The 20695-nt window shown below is 33.1% G+C and overlaps 1 protein-coding gene across 6 annotated transcripts in view; it reads left to right on the top strand.

The window, feature by feature from the left end:
- LOC124357612 (sortilin-related receptor-like) overlaps window positions 1-20695 on the top strand; it is a 101882-nt gene that overhangs the window by 8905 nt on the left and 72282 nt on the right. For all 6 annotated transcript variants that reach the window (XM_046809548.1, XM_046809550.1, XM_046809547.1 and 3 more), the window contains exons 2-4: window positions 4042-4293; window positions 9798-9950; window positions 14664-14915. In XM_046809548.1, the coding sequence (XP_046665504.1) occupies window positions 4042-4293; window positions 9798-9950; window positions 14664-14915 (657 nt within the window). The remainder of the gene's footprint in view (window positions 1-4041; window positions 4294-9797; window positions 9951-14663; window positions 14916-20695) is intronic.

Genomic DNA, 20695 nt, shown 5'->3' with positions numbered 1-20695 from the left:
CCCTGAGGTACATCATATTTAATTGTACTGAAGGTACTAGTAACATTCCCGATTCTGACACATAGTTCTCTACCTGTAAGATAATTTGAAAACCATCTAAGAGGCCTTCCTCTAATATCGGCCATGAACAGTTTTTTTAAGAGTATGTCAAAACTACGGTGTTGAAAGACTTTGTTATGTAGATGAATAAAGCTGCACATTTATTCCCACGGTTAATTGTGTCATATGTTGCCCCAAAAAAGTCAAAAGCGCATCTTCAGTTGACAATTGTTCCCTAAAGCCAAATATTTTCTCACTAAAATAGCTATAATTGTTCAGAAATTGTAACAAATGGGTTTTAACAATGTTTTTCAAATATCTTAACAAATATTGACAGTAGAGAGATAGGACAGAAGCTATTTGGTTGTTTAGAATCACCCTTCTTGAAAGTAGGCACAACAACTGCGCTTTTTAAGCATTTAGGAAACTTGCCGGTTGACAGGCTGAGGTTGTACAAATAGGCTAAGCGTCCAGTTTGTAGTAAGGAAATGAAAACTAGAATTAAAAGTGGAAATCAAATAGTGTTTCGCTTCAAGAAAAGTCAGAAAAAGACGACGTATTAAAAACGTTCTTGAGAAGACTTTTTTTATCATGCTAAATTTGGTATTATGAATATATTGAAACTCGTGTAGTATTTTAGTTGAAATCAAACAAACTATAAAATTTTAATGAATGAATGTAATTTTGACATCAGTAGACCTACCTACAGAAATACCAATTCAGATTGGCTTAAGTAATCATAAATACATTAATTTTATTTATAAAAGTATAGCTTCACTGTTATATGATTTTAAAAGCCTAAAAAGTAATTCAGTTTAACATTATTGCTCCAAATAATAGAAAGTAAATTCTGTTTTGTATTTGACTAATGGCAACAAGTATAATAATGATGTACATGTGTTCTTTACTTCAAAAGGAGTCATATATGTTTATCCTTGAAAATAGTAAAAGGTAAGTTGTTATTGTTTTGTTTTATCATTTTATAAATGTAGATAGTTTTTTTTATTTATTGATTTAAAACCAGCAGAACTGCATTGCTATTAACCTTTCCAGCGTTATTGACGCGGATCCGCGGAGGGCCACTACAAGCTCAAAACGTTATTGCCGTGGATCCGCGTTTTTGCATTCTTTATTTTCTTACTGTTATGTTAGTTGAATATTTTGCTGCTAGATGGTTCTAGTAGTCATGCGACATACAGACGGGTTGCCCTGCCTCGAATTCTGTTACAATGGGAGTGGCAGCTGCTTCTAATTGGCCAAACACTGTCTAGCGGGAGTTGCCCCGCGCCTTTCACAAAGTCATTGACGGGAGCTCCCGTCAAGGCATCTAGTCAGTTAGTGAGAAGCGTCCAGTACACGCATATGTATTTCGGTTATCGATAATTTTCTGTTGTGTCCTATTCTTTTTAAAGTAAATTATTCATATTATATACAGCAGTTTCCAGTATTTATGTAGTGTTTTTTTACCATTATTCGTGTGAATGGCGAATCCAGACGATTCGGAATTTGAAGATTTGGTAATTCTGAGCAATTACTTGGTCAACCCCAAACTTTTTAATATTTTACTACGGTCATAAGGATGTTATCAGAAAGCAAGAAACATAATTCAAGCCTTGCAAGGCTGTCCTACAGGTTGCCGAGCGATAAGAAGGTTCAAAGTCCACGCGATAACAGTGGCTTACGGGAGACGCGCAGAATGTCAGTTGTGACAGCCTGCCACCAAATAAACACTCTTTGTCTACTTTTGTATTTTTCTAATTTTATTGGTTTGTAATATAGTATATGTTTATCTATAAACCTGTGTTTCATTCCCATACTACTGAATAAATAATAAAAATATTAGTGACAACTACAATGCGATAATCTCAAAAGTTAAAAATTAGACTAGGAAATCCAAAAAGGGCTAAACAAATTTTATTTACCGTTAAATAACTCTATTTTGACATACAGAAACGAAAATAAATTTAACTTTACACATTGGAAATTTAAAAAAATTGTAACTTTATCAAAGAACAGGTCAAATTTTTCATGACGCTTAAAGGGTTAAAAGTAGCCTACCTATTACATAATTTGGTCAGACATTTTCTTTTCAGTATTCTTATGATTCTATAATTATGATAATATTGTGTTGGTGGCCGTTTATTATACTGCAGCCACTTATTATATCGGGAGTAACGGTGACTGGTGTCGATTCATTCAACTTAATTTACGCTGACATCACTTCCTTTTGGGAGGTAGAATAAGGTAACCGTTCATCCTAATTATTTGAAAATTTCAAAATAGATCCAATCAAGTTTGTTCTTTTTAACACTGTAATTTATTTTGGTCTCCAATAAAGAAATTTATTATGTTACTATATCTACTGTATTTTCATTTTTATGGTTTGCTTTCCAAGAATTTTGATCAGTGAACCCTTGAGCAATTGAATTTAATAGTTCTTTGAAGTGTTAATTGAGAGAGAGTGAGAAATGTACAATAATCTAAGGTTTTTAACTTATTGCTACTGTAAAGTATTGGAATTAAAATGATGGGTTCATTACTTTAGTTAACAAACACTTATCAGTAACTACCACTCAGATATCATTAGGTGACATTTACGAACTCAAACTGGACTTTACTTTGTTATATAAACAGTATAATACTCTTGTTGTGTACAGAACTTTTGATATCTACTTGAACTTATTTATATAGACGAATTAGAACACTTTTAGAAACTTATAGAACGTTTTAAAGCATGCATTATTTTAGTCAACATACATTTAGACTTATTAAGAACTATAGAACATAAGGACAGATGATAAAGAAAATGTTTTATCTACTCACAATATATATATATGTGTGTGTGTGTGTGTGTGTGTGCGTGCGCGTGCGTGCGTGCGTGCGTGCGTGGGTGCGTGGGTGCGTGGGTGCGTGCGTGCGTGCGTGCGTGCGTGTAGTGGGTCTTTATTAAGTGAAGGATAAATTCAATGATTAATCAAAACTGTTGAAAATTAAGAAAGAGTAAGAATTTACTTTTCATTAACAGAATGTGCAAAATTCTGTCATAATATCAGCAGGAAAGGATTTGTTTATTTTTAATGAGGAGTATATGACAATATGATTGTAATGACATTACAGATAGTGAAATACAAGGCTGCTAAGAATCGCTTAATGATCAGCAATTAACAATAGCTCTCCAACACTTACTTTCAAAGGACTACCTGATCATCATACTAAAATATGAACAGTAGATCTATTGCTCTAAAAGTTTACTATCAAACAAACACAACACAAATCAAATACAAAATGGCTAATGGTGATGACAAAATACAAATAACAACATCTTTATTTTGAAGTGTACAACACAGTATATCTGACCAATGACTAAACGAGAAAAAATAATTTAATAACAAGATGCGCAAATAGTATATTATTTGCAAGTAAGACCGAGAGCACAGAGGAAAATATAACTATAAAACTTGATCATAGAAGTCAAAACTCTCACGAAAATGAGGAAAATGTAGTGAAAAAAAAAAATTATCCTCATAGTTTGTAGCCCTGTTCTGACCTCTAAAATTCTTTGTACTATTCTCGCATAAATATTGGTATAGCGATTATCTCCTCCACCAATGCAATGGTCCTCCTTAGCTTGTTATCCCCCCCCCCCCCAGAAACCCAGAGTCATCTCGATTCTCTAGATTGATGGACTATTTTGGGATACAACCTAAATTTCAGACATTATCAATTATTATGTAATATATCGTGTTCACAAAAATTCTTTCTGGAAATAAAAACATACTATTTTCAGAAATTGATAATAGTGGATTTAGATTGTTACAGCAAACATGGCTAATGTAAACATTATTCTCACATTGAATCTAATAATAATAATAAATTCTCTCTTTCAGATTATGGCTGTCAACACTGCTCAAAAGAGTCTACACCCATTCTGTTTTCCTAAGATGTGTTGTCTGGCATCTGAAAATAAAGTAAAATTATCTTAATGTGTATTTGTTGTGGCAGGTGAACCAGCTCAATGATTCCCACCAACAGCTGATGGTGCACTGGGCAGGTGAAGGCTCAGATGTAGTCATTTGCTTGGCCAAAGATTCCAATACTGCAAATTTTGCTAAACCCTCTGCAGTCTACATATCCTACAACTATGGCGACTCTTTCGACAACAAGACTGAATTTTTCAAGTTCTCGCAACCAGATGGAAAACCTGTGTTTGCTTCCATTGATAAATTTTTCACCCATCCTAAATTCATCAGTCACGTAAGTTATTTCCTGTAGTTTTGGCTAATTAACCGGTATTCAATTTGTTAAACCCTAGAATATCATGTCATTAAATTTTATACATTAATATTAAATACTGTAGTTTAAAACATTTATATGGGTTTATTTGATAATTATTAGGTTAACACTCAAGCGTTAATCAGCAAAATGTTGTCCATTTTGTCTGTAGTGTTAACCGACATAATTTTGTCAGTCAAACAATCCCTCACATAATCACTTCTTATAAAATACTGCAGTAACATATCGAAAAGACAAATGCCTAATCCAAGAAGAATTAAACCTCATAAGCAACTGGTATCATGGGGAAGGTCTATGGATCAACCCATCTAAAACGAATATGATAACCTTTACCAGGAAAAGAAAGTTCCAGCTTACACAACCTGTCCTGGAAGGAATCAGAACAAAACAAACAATGAAAGTGAAATATCTGGGTATAATCCTGGATGAGAGGATCACTTGGAAGTCACATATTGAGAACATAATATCCAAAGCGACAATGGCCCTTGGAGCCTGTAAGAGAATATTTGGATTTAAATGGGGATTAAAACACAAAATGATATACTGGATCTATGAAACAGTAATAAAACCGATGGTCACATATGCTACTTTAGTGTGGTGGCCGAAAGTAGAACAAACAAAAGCTGTTAAAAGGCTACAGTCTTCAAAGGCTAGCTTGTTTAAGCATTACAGGAGCGATGAGCTCCTGTCCAACACTAGCAATTGAAGCGGTCCTGGGATACACTCCTCTGGGATAGGAGGTGATGAGAACAGCCGCTCTAAGTGCAATGAAGCTTCTACGAACAAAGGTAATAAATACTACCCTCCTAGAAGGTCACATGAAGATATTGCAGGAATTTCCTGAGGCTGAAATGCTAACCAATGTGTCAGAAGCAATGATTAAGAAATACTCCTTTGAAAAACCAAATACTGTCTCTATCGATGGAAGGGAGAAATGGACTAAAAAGGCCTACCCTACAAAAGGAGTCCTGAAGTTTTACACAGGTGGTTCACGCCTTGGCAGGATACGGACCAGGAGTTAACATGGCAGTGCCCCTGGGAAAATATGCCACTGTCTTCCAAGCGGAAGTCATGGCAATAGAATCATTCTCCAGAAGAATCATACAAATGAGGACAAAAGGATTAAAATATATGATAATTTCTGATAGTCAGGCTGCATTAAAGGCACTTGATACCTGTTTGTTTGACTCGAAAGCAGTCTGGGAATGTAAGAATGCTCTAGTGGAGCTGGCAACGAATAACAGAGTAACACTCTGTTGGGTGCCGGATCATGAGGGTATTCATGGAAATAAAAAAGCAGACATGCTCTCCAAAAAGGGAGCAGAATCCATAATGGTGGGGCCTGGGCCAGGTTACAGGATTGCTTTCTCCAACAGCAAAGATCTTGTTAAAGATTGGGAAAAGGGGATAAGAAACATTAATTGGAATAGAGCCTCAGGATTAAGACTCCAAAATGTTAATCTCTTCTTACGCTAAAGGGTGGGCAGGTCTCTTGGATCAGAGTAAGGAGGATATTAGACTGATAGTAGGGATGTTGACAGGACATGGCCCCCTAAAGAAACATCTTATGGGGGTGGGCCTTAGCAGACTGAGGAATGTAGACTCTGTGGTGAAGGGGAGGAAACAGCAGAGCGTATTTGGTTAATTTGGTTAGATTGTCCTGCCATCTTAGAAATTCAGAAAAGATTCCTGGGAGCATATCTCCTCAGCTCCAAGAATATCAGAGAACAGGAACCCTTAAATATTCTGCAAAAGCCTTGGACTTTGAGAACACAAATTTAAGTAAGGGAGGCGCAAAGGTCCTTTTAGGATTAAGCGTGGGGACAAAGCGTCCTTTTCCCTCAGGACAACATATCGAAGATTCATGCACCATTAAATTCAGGAAGGAAAATGCTAATGAAAACTAAAGTTTTATTCCACTTTATTATTATGGTTGTGACGTAACAAATTGATTAATTCAAACGTAAATAAAAACGTCAGCTGTTTGTTGTGAACGCTGTTTTGCCGGCGTTTACTTTTATGTTAGTAGTTTTATTTATGTTTTAGTGTTGTATTAAATGTGTAGTGCAGGGCTGCCCAACCTACGGCCCGCGGGCCAAATCCGGCCCGCGAGTCAGTTTTATGTGGCCCGCCTTGTTGCCAAAACAACCAAATTTGTTTACAAGCATTTGAAATATTAAATAAATACAAATTTTGAGAACCAAGCAGTCCAGCCGATTTCACGTAGAACGAGCCGTATTCATTTGGTGGAGTATGAGTGTTGAAAGAAGTAAAGTAGTTGCAGACAGATTTCACTGACTACGGTGGTGGCTGCCGGCTGGAGAATAGAGCGCGCGTAAAGCACGGCACAGCGCGCGGTGCGCCGACGTAACCCCTACCCAACTCAAGGTCACCACTAGCCATGTAATTTGTATGTCCTAGTACCCTAGTAGGATTAATTAAAATCAATGTATTCAATTTATTGGTGACTTTTTTACTGTTCCCTCAGAATTAGAGCAAACATCCAAAAGTCTGGGTTTATATTTATTTCTACTAAAAGAACCTAAAAACATAATATATTATAAACCTTTACCTAACAACTAATAAATAATAAGAAATTACAATAATCAGGAAACAAGGGCCAAATAACCTTAAAACTCATATTTTGCACAAGATTTCTGGAACAAACCCCGGGCAAGACGTTTTGTTTGGGGTTCCAAATCCCCTGGGATGTTGGCCCGCCTGGCCATAAAGGCTTTACAATGTGGCCCTTGGGTAAAAAAGGTTGGGCACCCCTGGTGTAGTGTGTTGTTAGATTAATAGTGCAAATAAATATATTTTAGAATAAAGAAATATCTTTTTACTGAAATCTGATAAATTATCAGCTCTGAGTAGGGTATTAGAGTTCGTTTGGCTAAAATTCATTTCACATAGTTTTTATTGTTTTTCACTTTTATATTATCCACGATTATATTATTATTCATTCTAATTCAGCAATGTTCAGGCTGATGTAAATAAGGATTATAGCTAATTTAGTAATACAGTGTATGTCGTGGATTTGAATTTTTTCTAACTGGTGCCCATTATTGCATATTCTTTTAAAAATTTGGTATTATTTCGTATGTTTAGATATAGTTTATAGTTTAAAAAAAAATAAAAAACATCAATTATAATCCATAAATTTTGATATAGTTCAAACTTTCAAAAATATCTTATACTTTGCTGTATGAACATGTTTTGTACAGTTTTTAAATACTGAGTAAAAGTAACTTTTTTATACTTTTCATAAAAATGAGTCATAGAACTTACTTCATTGTTGTATAGTTCATTTTATATTGAGTAAGAAATATGCATATAACATATATTCATTTAGAATTGTATTAGAAAAGCTTGTGTTACCAAACCCTTACGTATAGATCCGATTTTCATAATTTATGTGCATAACCACTTTATGTTTTATAACTTTAATGGTTTCATATATGTGTATAAAGTTAATGTTTTCTGAAACTAGATGAAATTTGACACAAAATGGCTATCTCACTCTTACATTTTTCTCACAGTAACTTGATTCGATAGGCAAGATCCCCCCTCCCCCAAATTTGACAAACTCTTTTTGCAATTTCATTTCATTAAAAATAAAATATTTGTATGGCCTAATTTAAATGCAAATATTATTATTTGTTTAATTCTAATGATCCGGGTTCGACTCCCGGCGGAGCAAGTACTTTTTGTGATTCAATGTTTATTGAAATTAAATAAGGCTATTGCCATTTATACAATTTAATGTAAATAAAAGTCGTTTGACAGGTATTTGGTCTTCCGATCATATGTTAGTTTGCTTATTTAAACGCATATGTGACAGATACGGCCAAATACAAAATAATTGAATCGGAAAAAGTGAGTGCTCTGTGGTGTAATGGTAGCACATTCACCCGGCAAGTGAGAGATCCGGGTTCGACTTCCGGCGGAGCAAGTACTTTTTGTGATTCAATGTTTATTGAAATTATATATATATATATATATATATATTGCTCATAATTTATATTTTTAATACATTAAAAAAAGTTGTATGAGCTACTAAAACAGCCTGACACTACAGGATTATATGACCAACAGTTAAAGGGTTAAGGAAAATCAGCATGGAAAATTTCCATTAAATTCTACTTTTCCAGTAATTTATTTATCAGTAATACAGTTTCATTTTTATTTGCTTAAAAAATAATGTTTATTCAAGTCAATGCTAATAATATAGTAGATCATTTAACAATGTTATTAACACTTGAGTTATTTATTGCACCCTCTTCATAAACACAAAACGTTGCTCAAAGGGAATTTGATTTGGTCATTCTCAATTTTTATCCTCCTTCAATGAGAACCTTCTTTAAAGAACCTTTGCTTAGTTTGAATACCTTTCTCATATAATATTTATATTTATACGTAATTTAAGTAAATTACATATAAAACTTTACCTATAAAAATCAAGTTGCAAATTACAAGTGCTGTACAATTTTACATAAAATTCACTTTATTTGAGAGGATTGCATGTGGACGAATTGCCACATGTACTTCTTTAGGCCTTTGAAATAAAAACTTGTCTTATAACTTAAAATAAAAAATGTATATAATAAAAGAATAAAGTTCAAAATGGATATTGGATTTATATATATATAAGTGAATGTATTTATACTTTAAAATTTGTTTCTTGAAAATTATTACCAAACTGGGTACAGGGAACTAAATTATTTTAAAACAAAAGTGAGTAAAAGACTAACTGGTTCCAAGGTCATATGAAGAAATTATGTAAATAAAGATAAAGCGAATTCTCTAATTGCTAATATTATTAATCACAAAAATATTATGAAAAAATCTGAAAAAGTGTCGGATATAGTAACTGGAATGACCTCTTGCATTTTACCTATTGAAAATATATGAAAGTTGTGCAATGCAAATTGTACAAATAATGTCAATGTAACATTAACTAGACACAAACAACAAATGGCCGACAGCTCATCAGTCTTTTCATATCAGGTGTACATTATTTTTACATAATTTTTTCTGTTGAAACAATACTTTAATTCTAACTAATGTTCCTGATCTATATTTTAGACTTCTAAAATAATATTCACATGTTCTTGTTTTACATTTCAATGATAGAATTTCATTAGACAAAAGTATCCCATCAATCACAAGACCTATTAAGAATAATAAAACGTATTCATGCAGCAAATGTATCATGCAGTAAACACATCTAAAGTTCATGAGTATCTGTTTAATTTTCCAGCTACAGGCACCACCACACTGTCAAATGAGATCCTATTTACTTCCATTATTATAGAAAAATTTGTCTTAAAAAAACATCAGCTTTATTTCCAATCAAACTTAAGTAGTCATTTTTTAATTTCTACATATATTAGTATAGCTGTCCAGTAATATATGCTATGGATTACAATGGTGGAACTGTTTTAACTAATGTTTTTTTTTTACAGCTGGTGTTTTTGGATATTGTTCATAAGGTTATATTTACAACAACAGACTATGGGAAGAGTTTCAAGTACTATTCTCTCTCCTTTAATCCTGTGGACATCTCTTTTCATCCGGAGAATCCTTCTTTGTTTCTGATTCATGATGACAAGCATTCAGTAAGTCAACTAGTGTTGTTTTACTGTAGCTAGATTTTATTTTAAGTTTAAGATCAGAACTTAAGGGCAGCTGAAACTATAAAACATTGAGGCCCAAGACTATTAAAGTTAAGGGTTGTGAGTGTTAAGTGTATATTCATATTTTTTCTAACACATATAACTCCTTGTACTTCATTACCATCTCTGCCATTGGACTGCCATCACCTGTAGAATTTGAACCTCCAGTTTCATACATAATATTTTCTCCACCACTACTGCCACCCTTTTTATCTCCATAAAACCCATCAGAGTAGGTTATATTTCTCACTCCTTATGCACTTTCACCAATACCTCCAATCCCTAGAATATGGATCTGCTGCATGTTATCCCACCACCTATTCCATTTGCAGAATGAGTCACCAACTCTGTATGCACCACTACTTCCAGCTTGGTATGAACCCATTCTGACCCTTTATTACTACTGCCTTATATTTATATGAATTTATTATTATTTTGTCATTTCAAGAGGTGACGGAAATAACCTACCAACTCACTGTCTGCAAAATTTTACTTTAACCCTCCGGCTGGCGCGCATTTGAGCCTTGACTGGCACCCTGTTTTGAAGCTTCGTGCAAAGTTTTTAATTTTTTATCCTGTACAATTAATTTTTGGAGAAAACACAAAAGTGTTATACATCAAATTACTCTGCAGAATATGTTCTACAATATAAACATAATTATAATTTGACTTGCCTAAATAATGGTGGATGTTTGATGGTCAGAACTCAAAACTTTTTTTTTTCAAAAAACACTTTTTTATATTAAGCCATTAAAAAAAACTCAAAATTAATTTTATTTAAAAATCTAAAATATGCATAGTGTTCACTTACTTATGCACAAAAAGAAAATACATAGTTATAAACACTTTTATTTACAAATGAAATTACAATTGAAAAAAACAAGACTATATACAAGCACTAACAGTTGCCGAGTCGCGTCACACAGAAGTAGTCGGGAGCTTTTAGCGGCCCAGTAAAATAACAAATATTCATATATATATATATATATATATATATATATATATATATATATAAAAGTGAATACATTATTAGAAGGCTTGGGATCTTGTGATTAAAGTGATATAACTTTTATGCGATTCGAGCGGTAATTATCGGAATTATGACGTAATTAGTAGACGATGTTTAATGAGTCGTATATTACGACTCTGTCAGTTCACGGCGGGAAAAAAATGAGTCGTAATTTACGACGTTGCGAGCCGGAGGGTTAAAGTAGGTTAAACTCTAAAATTTTTCTGATTCTTTCAATGCTTACTTCAAATTTATCTTCTCAAAAGATACATAAGTGTAGTGTAAAAGACATATTTCTAGTTATATAGAAAGGCAAAAGGTCAGGAAGAAGCCATCATGACAGTAGTAATTTGTACTAATCAGACAGAAAGACTACAGTGCCATTTTTTAATTTTCTTTTGCCTTTTTAACTAATTTAATATAACGGATAAATTATCTAATGCTATTAGCGACAAGAATAGGTATATCATAAGTAATTATTTTATTTTTATTTTTAATGTGCAATTCTGAAAATTTAATCCTCTTCCATTATTAACTGCTAAGCAAAAAATAAATAAAGGTAGACCTACATAGTTAAAAAAAAGAATGGTTGTGAAATTAGGATAAAAGCCTTGGTAGCTTCTAGATATTGAATCATTAAAAACATTCCAAAAACTGATATGTGGAACTGTATATAGTAGGGTAAATAATTAAAAATAAATGTAATAAAAAAGGAACAGAATTCTTGGAGGACATTACATGGCAATGTTCTTAAGATTTAGTTGTCTTTCATAATATAATGAACTGTAAGATTCAGAGACAATTGTTTAGTCTACTAACTGTAGGCTACGCAGTGGGGGTTCTTTGTCTATGAAGTGTTGACTCAACCTGCACATGTGCAAGAGTAGCAGTAACTGATACACTGAGGTCTGCAGATGACTCATTACTCATGTGATGTATGCAGATGACTCATTACTCATGTGCCACGTTTCTTGGAATTGTGTAGCTGACTGTCTGAGAACTGAATCTATGGGGTCACTGCTGGTATCAATGTTTGATAAGAAAAGCTGTGGTTTCTGATAGAAAAGTTTATATAGTTGATAAGAATGGTTACTGAGTCATAAACCACTGTAAAATGTAGATAAAGTAGTATTAGAATTAAAGAAAATTAATTCCTTGCCAAAGGAAATCAAGAGTTTTTATTCCCTCACTATTAAAAGGAATTCTTATATATTTATTATATGTCTCAACAACCAATGTAAAAATTATATATGTATATATATATATATATATATATATACATACACACTACTCAGTAATATATATATATATATATATATATATATATATATATATATATATATTATTTTTGAAATTCTATTGAATAGTGCCAAGGAAATTTTTGGAGATGTTAACAATTAGTGTTTTGCAATTTGTGTAGAATGTTGTAGATGGAGCTTATATTGGTACTGATAACTTACTTACATTAAAACATAAAACCAATATTTAATACTTTTAATAATTTAATACTTATTGTATTTACTTTTGTGATGTGTCCGAAGAAGATATCCTTGATATCGAAAGGCCTCACAAAATAATAAAAGTATTAAATATTGGTTTTATGTTTTAATGTAAGTAAGTTGTGTAGAATGGATAATGAATGTAACTATTGTTTATTGGCAAATTTTTATAATTTATAATGTATAATTCTTTTCTGTTTTTTGCAAAAAATGTAAATAACAAATCAACATTTGATATACTCAAGACCTACATAAGATTACAAAAAAATTTATAAAGGAAAAAAAACAAAATTTTGGTTTGATTTCTTATTTTCAAATTTCATGGTTGAAGTACTAAAATAATTCCTCTCTTTGAAACCAAGCCACACTCAAAGAAAACTTGTATGTTTTATTATCTAACAGTTAAGTTCTTGTAGAAACGCCTAAAAAATTTGCATTAAAGTTACACATATTCATGTTAAATGTCATAATAATTGTATCATCTTCACCTTTTTTTTTCTGCACCGTTTCTTGCATTTAATTTTCTTGGGAGGGAGAGAGAGAGAGAAAGAAATAAGAGTGCATCTTGTCCTTGATGCAGAAATCTAAATAATAGTATTAGATAATAGTATGCTCTTTATGTCTATGCACTTATTGTTTTAGTAGTTTGAGAGAACAGCACTGAGTTGAACATTCATAATTAAATAATTGGTTTAGACTCTTCATAAACGTAGTTTTTCATGTAGTGTTTGATAATTGTTTACCTGTCTACAACAAAACAATTAATTAATGGATGGGCTTTGTATACAGAACTTAAATTGTTCTTTGTACAAAAACTATTTTGCATCGGCAGTCATTGTTTCCAAAAAGGTTAAAAACTTATAAGCTATATACTTAAAACCAGAAAAAACAGCATTATTTTTACCAATAAATAGAGCATTATAGAGCGGTTTTCAATATGCAAATTAAGTAATGATAAAATATCTAACAATAAGAAATTGATGTTATAATGTAGATCAAGAAAGTTTTTATTGTATAGGTTATTGATCTAAATCTATTACAGTATTAAACAAAATCATGTAAAAATTTTTGAACAATTTTTGAAAGTGGATTTATAGTTAAGTTCAATTTGACAGGTATAAGCAATTAATAATGCAGATCTAAATATTGATTGACAATGTAGCACAATTTTAAAAAAGTTAAAAAAAACAGTAAAAATTGTGTATTTTTGGGGTTTCAAGATCTGTAAAATAGAATAGCTTCCTCGGTTTTGACTAGTTAAGTGTGACAACAAGAAGAACAACAAGAAGAGAAAGCTCCATCATATGCAAACATAATGATTGCTGATAAGCGTACAACACTTCAACTCAAGGTCTCTCTAATAAATATGCATTACTGTTGGCAGATCTGTCAAAATAATCTGCTTATGTTATAATGTTTAGTTTTCTTCACTAAATACAGGCATTTGAATCCAGAATGCAATTGAAGAGCATAGCATGTTTTGCTATATCCATCAAACTCAACATGATTAATTTAGATACATTTTTGAATGTTTATTAATTCAAGAATAATTTATATTGGGGCCAATCTGATGAATATTAAGGTTTAGTAAAATCTGAATTATAATTAAAAAATTCTCCAAAACGTTAGTTTTTGTATTTTATATTGGTGTTAATGTATATATTATTTTAAAAAGATTAAGATTAATTGGGTAACACTCTTACTAGCTGTTTGTTACTCATGGATTGTTACTAGCTGTTTGTCCGCATTCAATTGTATAAATTGAAGCTTTCTTAGTAAAATTACTCATGATGTAGTTTGATGATGTTTTTCAAAAATGTAATTTGGCACATATCAGGTAGCCTACATATCAGAATAATGAATGTACATTTAGAAAGGAATAACCATACAAAATTTTGTTATTTCTCTCATAAATAAATTTGTTATGACACATTTTGTATAAATACACATAATTGTATTTCGTAACATTTTATTTGTTAAAGCAACTGACTCTTACAGTACAAATCACAGGTATTTACTTATATGCATCTTGTGCTGAGTTGAAAATCTGTCCTTAAGAATCTATATAAGGAATTTGACATTTGATAATCAATGAATATAATGTTGATTGTACTTTAGTTTCAATTGTGTGGTGTTTGCTGGTTACAGTTATGGGTCACAACAGATTTTGGGATGACATGGAGTCGCAATCAGGAGTTTGTGAAGGTATATTTCTGGGTGGTAGAAGACAATGGGGAGCAATACCTAGTGGTTCAGCGTGAGGAGCCAACTACATCATCCGTTATAGCGGTGACTGGGTTATTGCCTGGCCAAACCTCCTCACTGAGCTTGGTTATTCGTGATGTTGTTGACCTCTGGGTCAAGGGCGAGTTCATGTTCGTCACCCGCAAAGACCCCAAGGTAAGAAATGGCTTTGGTAATGTAACACATGAAATGAAAGACATTTAATATACAAAATTTGAGGCAAGATAGTGTAAGTATTAAAACGTAAGCTAACACTATGATTTTGTATAGATTGTTTTACTGTCGAAACAAAACTTATATTTGTCAAAATATGTAAGTCCAATGTAACAACTACAAAAGTAGGAATAGAACAAATTTAAATTTATTTATTCATGATTTTGAAACTATAATTTTTGCCTGAAATGTTGGTATTCAGTCATAAAAAATTGAACATATGGAATCATCCTCCTGAGTTCCTCTTAACAGAATATTACAGAGATCACATATATGTAACGCAGGTTCAAATCCTGTCTATGACCATTGCACTTTTTATCAGTACCATCGACCTTGTACTGTATCGACTCTCCCCCTTATTCTGTTTGATAAGATCCTCGCACAGGCCAGTGGCCCATGAGGGCGGACAGAATAAGGCTTAAAAGGGGGGGGGGATGTATACTTAGACTTTACTTACTTTTGCTTAACTGTACATTGGGTAAGACATGTTCAACTTTATTGTGGTCTTCTCAATTCCTAATAGGAAAAATTCCACAGATCTTGGAATCCATGTACCTAAATTTCATTCAACAGAGTAGTGGATCGGTTGTGTGCAGACTTTTGTGATCCGTTTTACTCAGTAAATTGATGTGGACTTCTTTACATGCCACATTGAGTGTATTGTAAAGGTAGCGGAGGGAAAGAAAAAGATGACAAATAATTTATTTCTATTTTTTTGTTTGTTTAGATAATGTTTCCCTTGTTTAAAATGTTTATCTGTTCTTTTACAGTTTCTAAATCTTATATTGTATATTGTGTTCATTTTTACTTAGTGCCTCTTCTAAATAGACTTTTCCTGGAGTAAGTCTGTTGTATGGTATATGTATGGTAAGTCTATAGAATTTAAATTGTGAAATAATGTTAATATTTTGTCTTCTCCATCATAGAAGTTTTTTTATGGTTGAAACCACCGACATAAGAAAGAAATGGACTGGGCACTCTTATACAGGAGACATTAAAAAAATTGATGCTGAATAATGCTCCCTTATGGATGATTTTATTATACCAAGGTCCAACAAAAACTGGCTTTTAGTTTTAATTAACTGTGTTTCATTACCACTGCTGAAACTGTTGTTTCTATATTGGAAACTATCTGTTGTAAAGCATAGTTACAGATGTAATAAAAGTCTAAAATTTCGTAACTGTGCACATAACAATATTTAGATGTAAAGTGACAAACCCCAGAAAAAATCATGACTGACTGACTACAGTTATAGTAAAGTCGACTCTTAGGAAAGTTGTATTTTCTGTGGTAAAAATTCAACAAAATATTACTACTTATATACAATCCAAAACTAGGAACACATATAACTCAATTTTCATATAAATATTGAAAAGGTCTGACAATTTATCCGAAAAAACTTCATTTAAATACTAAATTAACAGCCTACCAGCAACTTTATTGTTACCAAATAAAATCTGACAAAATTGATTAATAATAACAATTTTTGTAATTTTTTGGTAATTATTTAAGCTCTCTAGACAATATACCAAGATATTACAATATAAAGCTACAATTCAATCTCAGTGACATAATCTACTGATGTCATTGTCAAACTACAATCTAAAAGATACCAAGCTTCTACAGCATACAATATTGGAACACAACTGCCAGGCCAGCTGTAACTAGGACATTGGCCCAGACACTACGTCAGCATTGTCAGCATTGCCAGCCAGCTGTTTTATTCCACATACATTTGACACAGCAATTGGTTTCCAGTTAACCAAACCAATTTGAAGTAATAAATTCTACATGTGTTTATCAATAAATGACTCAGACCATGTCTTTTGCCATTTTAAAATAATAGACTGAAGGAAACAGTGAAACCTTCAACAAAAACTGCAATGATTTTCAATCAACAGAGCTGATTATCAATATTTTTAGTAAAATTAATTCTTGAAATTGTAAGAACTGCGTAACTGCCATCTTGCCAGTCATGACTGAAACTGACCACCAAACTACCCATGACACTGACCACCTCTCTTCAAACCTCAGTCAGAGGGAAGCAAACACTCAGTACAACAGCAGATACTGGAGGAAATCTAAGACAAGAGGCTACATTTTCAAAACACTGAAGACTTGGAACCATCTCTAACATTGGTTGCAGAAGTAGGGAGTGTTTTATTGTCTGAAAATGGTAAATTTAAAAAAGACCTACCGTATATACATTACGGAATTCAATCTTAGCCCGACAATCTTGCATAGACCTATGAAGAATAATGTAGAGAAAAGGAAATAACAATTTTAAACATTAAAGGAAAGCTAAAGAATATCAAGACGTTATTAATCAACTAAGAAAAACTAGTACAGAGACATGATCTTGATGAAGCGGAACAGATTTTTAAAGGCACACAAACATGGAACACTGAATCACAGCTCCCTAATTTAGGCCAGATTTTTTTCTCACATATTTTACAACATATTCCCAATTTAAAAACATGGCAGGACCAACTAGAAATCTAATTTAAAGCATTAAGAAGTTAAATAAGAGATGAAACGGAGGATTCAATTCACCAGTAATGAATAGGATATGGCTAACTAACATGGTTAATGCTACAAACAGTACGGTTTTTACTTTAAAATGTTAAGATAGTGAACGTCCATTTCTCACATACAAAAGACTGATAACAAATCTAAAGCTATTTTCAGGTTATAAATAGTGAAAGTAAAAGCAAACCATCCAAAATACCGCAGATTGAACTCAACATAGAGGGAGAAAACACCTGTGACCCAATGAACGTAGCAAATCATCTTAACATTTTTTTACTCAGATGGTTGATTAAACCTTTATAATAAACCCTGCTAGAATAAATAACTTTCAAACCTCACCTTAATCAACCATAGATTTGATCTAATTTCCATTCAGTGACAAAAGAAGAAATAGAAAACAAAATAATTAAAAACTCAAACTCAATACCTTAGCTGGACTTGAAATAGTCTGAGCTAAGATAACAACACATTGTAGGTTTGCTTTTACAAAATCCTAGGTAAAGTATTAGGTAAAATACTGATCTGTCACAGCTGGAAGGCCATTTTTCACTCAGAATAAAAGTTGCAAAGGTGTACCCCACGTTTAAAAATGGTTCTCATTTGAATGCCAACAACGATCATATTAATATCACTCCTATCAACATTCTTGAAGATAATTGAGACAGGGTTTTGGAAAGATTTAGAGATCACTACAACCTATTACAATATTTTAATGACTCAACAAGATGGATTTTTTAAGTAAAGGTCAACCACGACTAGTTGTATTTATCATTGATAACCTTGAAGAAAACTTTACATAACAACTATATGCTGAACTTCATTAAAGCTATTGATTGCCCAGGCCATGATCTAATAACAAAGAACAAGCTAAACAGGCAGTGCATAAAGGATTGATGTGTTGGTTCAAGAGCTATTTCGAGGGAAGAACACAAATTGTTGAACTGAGACAAACATACCTAGAGACAACACATGAGGTAAAGTTCAAACACGTCCCAACTAATTAAGGTGTCCCTCAAGACTCTGTATTGGGCCCTGATTTTTTTTATTTTACTGACAAATGATACTCGCTGATAATACAAAAGTCCTGGGTGGAAATTCACAAGAAGCATTAGCAATTGACTCATTTGTTGGACTTATCACGGTCTGTCAATTCTGCCATGAAAATTACTAAGCTGTAAAAAATAAAACAACTAGTATACGGCAGAAGAGGAAATGAAATCCCAAACTTATCAGAAGTCGAGATCGAAGAACAAACAATATTTCTAGGAATCACAATGGATGAGAAAATTTCTTGGAACCAACATGTTGATGCTCTTAAGCAAGAAACTAAACACCAGTTTTATGTGTACAAAATTAAACATATAATTCGTGAAGACGCAGCTAAAGTGAAGTAACATGCACTCTTTGAATCTCATCTCTGTTACGACATTCTTACTTTGGTAGTAACATCTGCAGGAAATCTCCATCTAGTTATACTGCTACAATAGTGAGCCATTTGAATTCTTTCAGGCATTAGCTTCATACATAGCTGCACAGAATTATTTCCAAAACTAAAGATCATGACAGTAATTGTGCTTTACATTCAAGAGGTGATACTGAATGTAGACCAAGAAGTATTGCAACGAGGATCGTACACACACAGCTGTGACACCCCCAGATACCAGCTGTCACTCCACCACAGTTCATTGTATGAGAAGAAACCCTCATATATAGACTTCCAGAGAGGATATGAAGCAAAAGCGGAAAAAGCCTGAAGACTGCCCTAAGCGAATGGCTTATAAACCATCCCAATGGATGGTCAGTACATTTACTCACTGGACAAATTCTACCAGTAGAGAGATACCTATGCTTAAAGATCTCATACAAAAAAGTTTTTATTTTCCTTTTTAAATGTATTTATGCCATTATGATTCTCTAAGTTTCTGAGAATAAAGAATGTTTTGACTTTGACCTGAACATGATAAGCATTTTAGAAAGTCTAGTTTGCTTTGGACTTTTATTAGAATAAATAATAAACATGCGTCAACTTTTCTTACATACAAAGACATCAAAAGTCCTTTGAGAAATATTTTCTTTATTTCGACAGTCTATTTTTTTTAGTGGAAAAGTTGTTGGAAAGACCTGAATAAAAAGTGTTTATTTTTCATATTTTTTCATAAACTGTGAGTTTGATAGAGGAGGCATGAAAGATTGTTTTTCTCTGTTACTTAAATCGTTGTGTAAGTCTGCATATTTCTGTTACTTGGAATATATCAAGTGTAGAGAATGGAATAAACAGATCAAATTTAGCTTGTCCTGTTACTTAATTGGCCTTTCACTGGTTTAAAGTTTTTCCTATCTCTCGTGTTGCTTTGTTTATAAATATATATTGTGATCACCCTTACATTAATTTATAAATTTTTACCCACATGTATAATATACGAGGGCTGTTTTTTTTTCAAGTTCCGTTTGTTTCTCCAAATAACCAGCGTAGTGGCGGGAGGCGGGGCTGCGTGTTGTGCAATTGCGCCGCTCCCCCACTACAACCAACGCCGTTGCCGGCTCCAATCCATCAGTCGTAGCCGAGCTACGGGCGAGTAAAGATGGCCGCTACGATCAATTCTCCCGCCAGTTGTGAGTTGCGAAGTGTGATTCGTTTCCTTCAAGCTGAAGGATGTAGTGCTGCTGAAATCCATCGCAGAATGAGTGTTGTGTATGGTGAACACTGTATGAGTGATAGCGCGATAAGAAAATGGTGTAGGCTATTTGCTGAAGGTCGAACAGACGTCCATGACGAAGGCGGTCAAGGACGCAAGTCGGTCGCTACTGCAAGTTTGGTTGAACGAGTTGACCAAGCGATCCGGGAGAAACGGAGGTTTACAATTGATGAACTTTCTACCGAATTTCCAGCCATTTCAAGGTCTTCCTTGTACAAGATTGTGACCACCGAGCTAGGGTACCGAAAATTGTGTGCCCGTTGGGTACCCAAAATGTTGAGTGAGGATCACAAAACGAAGCGAATGGCGTCAGCCCTAACTTTTCTGACGCGATATGACAACGAGAAAGACAGTTTTTTAAAGTCTATTGTTACTGGGGATGAAACTTGGGTCCTGTATGAAAAATCCAGAAACCAAGGAACAATCAAAGCAATGGATGCACACTCACTCCCCTAGCAAGCCCAAAAAAATTCAAGCAGACTTTGACCAAAAGGAAA

This window comes from Homalodisca vitripennis, chromosome 3, assembly GCF_021130785.1.
Source record: "Homalodisca vitripennis isolate AUS2020 chromosome 3, UT_GWSS_2.1, whole genome shotgun sequence".
Taxonomy (NCBI): Eukaryota; Metazoa; Arthropoda; class Insecta; order Hemiptera; family Cicadellidae; genus Homalodisca; species Homalodisca vitripennis.
Note: the sequence above shows the minus strand (reverse complement) of the source record. Positions and strands in the feature narration are given on the sequence as shown.